Source organism: Equus quagga, chromosome 7 (assembly GCF_021613505.1).
Source record: "Equus quagga isolate Etosha38 chromosome 7, UCLA_HA_Equagga_1.0, whole genome shotgun sequence".
Taxonomy (NCBI): Eukaryota; Metazoa; Chordata; class Mammalia; order Perissodactyla; family Equidae; genus Equus; species Equus quagga.
Window position 1 is genome coordinate 82,770,951 of NC_060273.1, and position 7,082 is coordinate 82,778,032.

The 7,082-nt window shown below is 60.7% G+C and overlaps 1 protein-coding gene across 1 annotated transcript; it reads left to right on the forward strand.

Annotated features, from left to right (window-relative positions):
- The first annotated feature begins 432 nt into the window (after positions 1–432).
- On the forward strand, positions 433–6,833 carry PITX1 (paired like homeodomain 1). Its single transcript, XM_046667967.1, has 3 exons — positions 433–920; positions 3,167–3,399; positions 5,386–6,833. Exons 1-3 carry the CDS (start codon positions 752–754, stop codon positions 5,926–5,928), a joined length of 945 nt encoding a protein of 314 aa, XP_046523923.1. The 5' UTR covers positions 433–751; the 3' UTR covers positions 5,929–6,833.
- The last annotated feature ends 249 nt before the right edge of the window (positions 6,834–7,082 follow it).

Here is a 7,082-nt window from a genome sequence, read left to right on the forward strand (position 1 = left end):
GGACTTCGAGGCGGCCCAGACAGGAGTTGATTCTGAGCGAAACAAGTCATTTGGGGCTTAAGGTGGGCAAGAGCCGCGCGGGACTTGCAGGCCAGATGCGTTTCTTTTGTGCGGCCGAGGGAGAACTCGGTGTGTCACCGGGAAAGGAGGGAGAGGCGCGGCGAGGCCGCGGGGGGGGGGGGGGGGGGGGGAAGGGGGCTGCGGGGGGGGGGGGGCGCGGGCGAGGCAATGAGGGAAGGAGGGCGGCAGAGAGGGCGCGGCGGCGCGGGCGGCTCGGGGCTGGATTCCGCCCGCGCTCCCTCGCTCGCTCGCTCGCTCCCTCCCTCCCCAGCCCCCTCCCACCCAGGCCCACCCCACCCACCACCCCTGGCGCAGGGACTGCTGGAACCTGGCGGTGCGCGCTGTCGCTTTAAGACAGACTCTGCTGGCGCCGTCCGGAGCCTTAGAAACCGGCCCCGAATCGGGAACCGGAGCCGGAGCCGGGGCCGGGCGGGCGGCTGAGGCCCGAGCGGCGGAGCGCAGCGCGGAGCGCGAAGCCGGGCGCCCGGTCGCGAGAAACCGCTGCCGCTGCCGCCCGCCTGGCCCCGCAGCCCCGGGCGGTCCATGGGGCCAGCGCGGCGTCGTTGCGGCCGCGGGCAGCCCTGGAGGGCAGCCGCTTAGGCGCTGCGCTCTTGTCCCCGCAGGTCGCAGCCAGGGCGGCCGGGCGCGCCCAGCCGCGGCCCCTGGAGCGCCCGCCGCGGTCCGCGCCTCCATGGACGCCTTCAAGGGGGGCATGAGCCTGGAGCGGCTGCCGGAGGGGCTCCGGCCGCCGCCGCCGCCGCCGCACGACATGGGGCCGGCCTTCCACCTGGCCCGCGCCGCCGACCCCCGCGAGCCACTCGACAACTCCGCCAGCGAGTCGTCCGACACGGAGCTGCCAGGTAAGCGCCGCTCCCCGCGAGGCGCGCACGGAGCCTCCCCGGGCGCAGGGTGCGGGGAGCCGGGAGCAGGGCCTGGCTCCCGCGCCGCGCAGTCAGGCTCCCTCTACGCCCCAGGAGCGTCAGGACCTTTCCTTTTCTCATTCTCGATCTGACAGTAAACGCGGAAATTTACACGAAGCGGAAATTTAGTGCTTTACGAAGGCATTTCCACGCGGTCCCCACGCACCAAGAGACCGGCAGAGGCACGAACCTACAACCAGAGGGTCGGGCTGACAGCCCCTCTTATCAGGAGCAAGTAGAACAGAATTTAAAAAGTTAGGTTTGTGCAGTTGGGTACCGAGGGGCCGCTCGGACCGAAGGATAGGAGCGATCGAGAAGGTAATGGAGTGGCAATCGAGAGAAAGTGCCCACACAGAGAGGGGACAAACACCCCGACAGAGAGTGGGCGACAGATTGAGGGGAGAGACCGAAGAGAAGGGGTGGCTGGAAAAGTCAGATATGCAGACTGGGGGAAGAAAAACAACCTCAAGTAAAAAGAAGACAGAGAGGACAGGGAGGGCGAGAGGGCCAAGGGGGGCGCCCGGCTCCGGGCAGGACCCCCTAACCGAGGGCTCCCGGCCCCACGTGCGCCGCCGAGGCCTGGAGCCGCCAGGCCGCCCAGCCAGAGCCCCGACCGCGCTGCCTTTTTGTGCGAGCTTTCCCTCCGGCCGGCCGCGAGTCGGGCCAGCGGGTGGGCGGCGCGGCCGCGGGACCGCTAATCCCCAGCCCCGCCGGCCTCCCGGTCTCCGAAGGGCTCCCGCGCTCGCCGTCCTAACTCGGCGTGGCTGCCGGGCTCCCCACTCCCCAGGCCATGCGCGCCTCTTCTGCCTTCAATTCTTAATCCACCGCTGAGTGCTTCTCTACGCGTTTTTAATCTCTATTTGTTTCTGTTTTGCATCCCTAAGTGACTTTCCCTAAGAGGTTCTGTTTGCTTGGTTAAAAAACAATCAACGCTGGACTGTACTTTTGTTTTCAGAAGTTTTAAGCCTGGCCTTTGGTTGGTTTTTATTTTTAAAACCCAGAGAAATATACAGATTTCTTTTTAAAACCAAACCTATGAGGATAAATGTAAAAATTAACTGTATCTTTCAATATAGAAAGAATTACTATACCAGGTATATTTCTCTGGAATTTAAAATATCTACGTGCAACATGTATTCTTCGGGAGATTTTTAAAAGTCAATCCAAAATGGCGCGTTTCTCCGGGATTTTCTCAAAATCCACTTATAGCGGTGTTATTTTGGGAATTTAAGTTATCTGACTATAGAGTTGTATTTCCCTGGGATTTAAAAATTATCTCTAGAAGGGCATTATTGGGAAAGGGTTAAAAAAAATCTATCCACAACAGTACATTGATTTTTTTTTAATCCCAGAGAAATAAATGCCTGTGTCTCCCTGAAGTTTATACACGTACAGCACTGTATTTAGTTAGGGGTGTGTTTGCAGGGAGGTTTCTGACTTCTTAATTTGCATTTGCTCTGTGTTCCTACCTGCCTATTTTTAAAGAATTTGTGGCCCTTTCTATGCTTTTAGGCATAGAGCTAGGGGCTTCTCTGGGCTTCTCTGTTTTGATTTTACATTCTTTTTCTTTATGTTTCAATGTTTCTAAGACTGGATGTGTTTTGTGCAGCTTCAAAGAGAGAGGCTAGAGCCCCAGGTCACCTAGACAGAGTCTGTCGGTCTGGGCTGCCCGGGCTGCGGCCCGAGGGATTTTCTGGGCCTTGGGACTTGAGGCCTGGAGCGAAGGCAGAGACCCGGGCTGCGCCATGCCTGCCCAGTGGGGCTCCCACACAGCCCTGGGGGGAAGAGCGAGGAGGGGCCACTGACCCGCTAGCTTCAGGCCAGAAAGATTTGATCCTAGTTCAGAAAAGCAGAGGTCCCTTTAGATTTAGACCCCCAAGAGCCCGCAAAAAAATCTTACATTTGCGGCTGACATCAGCACTAGGGCTCGGGCCTGAGCCGAGCTGCGAGAGCAGGCCCTGCTCAGCCAGGAACCGAGGCCCGCGGCTCTGACTCCTGGGCTCGTCTCCGGAGCACCCCAGACCAGAGGTGACCAGGCGCCCGGCGGGCTCTCTCCAATGGGGACAATTCCAGGGCCCCTGGCGGGAGGGCTTCCAGCGCTGATGGCGGGCGCTTCGGTGGAGCCGGGACGGGGTGCAAAAGGGCATAAAGCTGGAGGTGACCGGCCCCCGTCCCGCCTGCTTCAGAGAAGGAGCGCAGCGGGGAACCCAAGGGGCCCGAGGACAGCGGTGCGGGCAGCGCGGGCTGCGGCGGCGCGGAGGACCCTGCCAAGAAGAAAAAGCAGCGGCGGCAACGCACGCACTTCACAAGCCAGCAGTTGCAAGAGCTGGAAGCCACGTTCCAGAGGAACCGCTACCCCGACATGAGCATGAGGGAGGAGATCGCGGTGTGGACCAACCTCACGGAGCCGCGCGTGAGGGTGAGCGCGGGGCGCGCGTCTGCGGGGAGCCGCGCCCGGGGCTACCGGCCGCCTCTGCCGCAGCCCTCGAAAGCTTAGACCTCCGCTCAGACTTTCACGCTTTCTCACCACTCAGACCTTCTCGCTCCCTCCACCGGAGGAGATTCCACCTTAGGCTCCGGTCAGCCGCAGCTAAACCCTTTGGCCGCTAGCACCCCTCGGCTACGGCCGCCTCGGATCCCTCTGCCCCGCATCCTACCTGACTCTCGCGCTCTAGTGCAGCCCCAGCCCAAAGACCTGTGGCCCCAGAGGACTTTCCTGTGCCCCGTAGGACCCAGGGCCCACTCGATGTTACCACCCTAGACCGCGCAGAGGATTCCCCGCCGCTGGGGACCTCGGAGCTGCTGGCGCCTTCCCCTGAAAACGAAAGAGAAAGGCAGGTCCTGCCTGGCAGCCGGGAGAGGCCTGCAAGGTGCCTAGGCTTGGGGGTCTCGAAACTCCCCGGGGCAGTGGTCCCATGCGAGCTGGCTTCTCCAGAATCTCAGGATATTCTCCGCCTGACTGGTCCCCAGCCATTCAGCCAGTCAGTAGCTGGACCCTTTCCCTAATGCCCTTTCCTGCAGGGCTGGGGTCAGGTGAGGGAGGCAGCTCTGGTGGACAAGTGACCCTCAGGCCCAGTCCCTTTGGAGATGTAAGGTCTCCAACCCAAGACTAGACAGGACCCTTCCTCTCCTCACCCTTTGGTTCCTTGAGCAAGGCTTTCCTGCCAGAGCAGCAAGAAAATCATTTCTTCTCTGGGTGCACAAATATTTAATCTGATATTGGGAGCACCTCCCAAGCCAGACCAAAGTCCCACCTGGCCCACAGACTCCCTGCTATAACGCCAGCTCTCACCCCTTCCCAGTCAGGCTGGCCAGCCCGGTGGGACCCGGAGTGAAGACAGCACTCAGTAATCCTGAACTCACTGATCCTGCCCCGGGTTTATGGTGGTTGGGGTGAGGTGGGGGTGGAACCAGGCAATGTCAGTGCCGGGGACTGGAAAAGGCTGAGATACAGAGGTCTGGCAAGCTAGCTCGGAAACTCAGCCCAGGGCTGGAGGAGGGCTGGGAAGGACAGACGGCATGCAGTGCGAGGATAGGTGAGGATCGGCAAGGACAGGGAGTTGGGAAAGAAGTTTTTACTAAATTTTGTGGGAGAAAGTGGAAGGGGAGATTAGAGAGAAACTGGTAGGAAGTGATAGGAAATTAAATATTTGCAGAGAAATATTTGGCATATATTTAGGTGGCAGGAAAGAAATATTTAAGTGAGAAGCAAAAGGATCAAGTATTTGGGAAAAATGAAAAACTATTTAAGAGAAACAATGAAGGTCGGATATTTGGAAAGAAGGAAAAAAACTAAATCTTTTGGGAAAGAATCAAAAGGATTAAAAATGGGGGATAAGGAAGAAAATGGACTGTCTGAGGGAGAAGAAAGCGTTCAGATAGTGGGGCGGACCAAACGAAAATAAACATTTGGGGCAGAAATGAGAATATCAAATATTGCCAATAAAGATGGAAACAGACTATTTAAGGAACGAGGAACAGACTGAACCATGGGGGAAGTCGGAGGGTCCTATGTTTCAGGGAAGAAAAATACCTTTTGCATTCGAGGGAGAAGTAAAAGGACCGAATACTTAGGAGACAGATGGGGACCCGTTTGGGGGAGAATACAGAGGATGGACTGGTTGAGAGAGGAAGAAAGAAAACGAATATTTGTTAAAACAAAAGAGGATCCGTACTAGGAGAAGAAAACGGATTTGATTTGGGGAAGAGGATAAGATCAAAAAGGAAAAGACTAATATATTCTGGGGACAGGAAAGGAACTATTATGGAGAGAAGGCAGGGGCGGAAATATCGAAGAAAAGAAACGATATTCGGAGAGGAGGACGCGGCGGAGGGCTGGGGGGTGGAGGTGGAGGGGCCTTCCCGCCCTCGGCAGCCCTGACCCTTCTCCTGCCCCCTCTCCCAGGTCTGGTTCAAGAACCGGCGAGCCAAGTGGCGGAAGCGCGAGCGTAACCAGCAGCTGGACCTGTGCAAGGGCGGCTACGTGCCGCAGTTCAGCGGCTTGGTGCAGCCCTACGAGGACGTGTACGCCGCCGGCTACTCCTACAACAACTGGGCCGCCAAGAGCCTGGCGCCAGCGCCGCTCTCCACCAAGAGCTTCACCTTCTTCAACTCCATGAGTCCGCTGTCGTCGCAGTCCATGTTCTCGGCCCCCAGCTCCATCTCCTCCATGACCATGCCGTCGAGCATGGGCCCGGGCGCCGTGCCCGGCATGCCCAACTCGGGCCTCAACAACATCAACAACCTCACCGGCTCCTCGCTTAACTCGGCCATGTCACCGGGCGCCTGCCCGTACGGCACGCCCGCCTCGCCCTACAGCGTCTACCGGGACACGTGCAACTCGAGCCTAGCCAGCCTGCGGCTCAAGTCGAAGCAGCACTCGTCGTTCGGCTACGGCAGCCTGCAGGGCCCGGCCTCGGGCCTCAACGCGTGCCAGTACAACAGCTGACCGCCCCGCCGGGCCACGCGGGCCGGCGGCCGGCTCGGCCGGGGCGGGGGCGCGCGCGGAGGACGCGCGCAGGGCCTGGGCTAGCCGCGCCGCGGACCTCGCGCCTGCGCAGCCCCCTCCTCCCCACCTCCCCTCCTCCGGGTTGGTTTTGTGTTTGCTTTTCTGGACCCCACTCTGCCCTCCAAAACGAGACAAAACAAAGCAAAAAGACGTCGGAGAAAAGTGCCGCGAAAAAACGGATGAGTTGCAATTTCCCTCGGGATGGCGCGGGTGGTGCGTGTTCGCTCCGTCGGGCCCCGGCGGCCACTCCGGGGAGGGAACGCGGCGCGGGCGGCGAGCGCCGAGGCGGGCGGCCCGGAGAGGACGCCCTCGCAGCCCGCGCGCCTTCCCGCCGCGCTGGACCCGGACTGCGGCCGCGCCTGCGAACTGGAGCGTGGAGCCCGGGCAAGCCTGGCCCCGGCCCCGTGCGAACCAGGATGCCCCTCTGAGCTGGGCCCGGCCGAGCGTACCTTAGCTCGATTCGGATCCGAGTTGGAGCGGGCGTTGGGCCGGGGATGACGGTGCCCAGCCTGGGATCCGGGACTCGCCGCGGAGCCGCTCTAGCGGCCCCGGCGCGCCCCGAAGAGCCCTCGCCCGCCCCGCGCCCCGGAGTCCTATTTTAAGGCCACGGAGCCGAGGTTGGCGGTGCGGACGAGGCGGGAGGGTGCGGAAGGCTCGTTTCCGACCTCCCAGAACCCGAGCCTCGGCGCAGGCCCTCTGCTCCGCTCCCGGGCTAAGAGGTCCTGGCGGCGAAATGCCCCCTCCTCACTGCCCGCCGTGCAAGAGTCGAGCCGGGAGAGCTCGGGGCGCGGCCAGGGCCCCGCGCCGCGCCCACTTTGCACACCCGCTCTCCGGCCCGCACCCCTGTTTACAGCGTCCCTGTGTATGTTGGACTGACTGTATAGAATTATAAATCTGTCTATATCGACTTGTCCATGTACGTCTATTAAAACCATAGTACGAGCGTGCTAACCACTGCCGAGCCCTGACTGCTTCCTTCGGCCCAGGAGGGAGGAGGCCAGAAAGGGAACTGCGCCACCAAGGGCCCTGCGGGTAGGAGGAAGGGCCCAGGCAGTCCCCGCCGGTGGGGGGGGGGTGCCCTACCTACTCCCATT

Bases quoted from the DNA above. Each gene is read 5' to 3' on its own strand.
- PITX1 (XM_046667967.1), top strand. From the start codon at position 752: ATGGACGCCTTCAAGGGGGGCATGAGCCTGGAGCGGCTGCCGGAGGGG. The intron at 921-3,166 runs GTAAGCGCCGCT...CGCCTGCTTCAG, and splicing joins GTCCGACACGGAGCTGCCAG to AGAAGGAGCGCAGCGGGGAA. The intron at 3,400-5,385 runs GTGAGCGCGGGG...CCCCTCTCCCAG, and splicing joins TCACGGAGCCGCGCGTGAGG to GTCTGGTTCAAGAACCGGCG.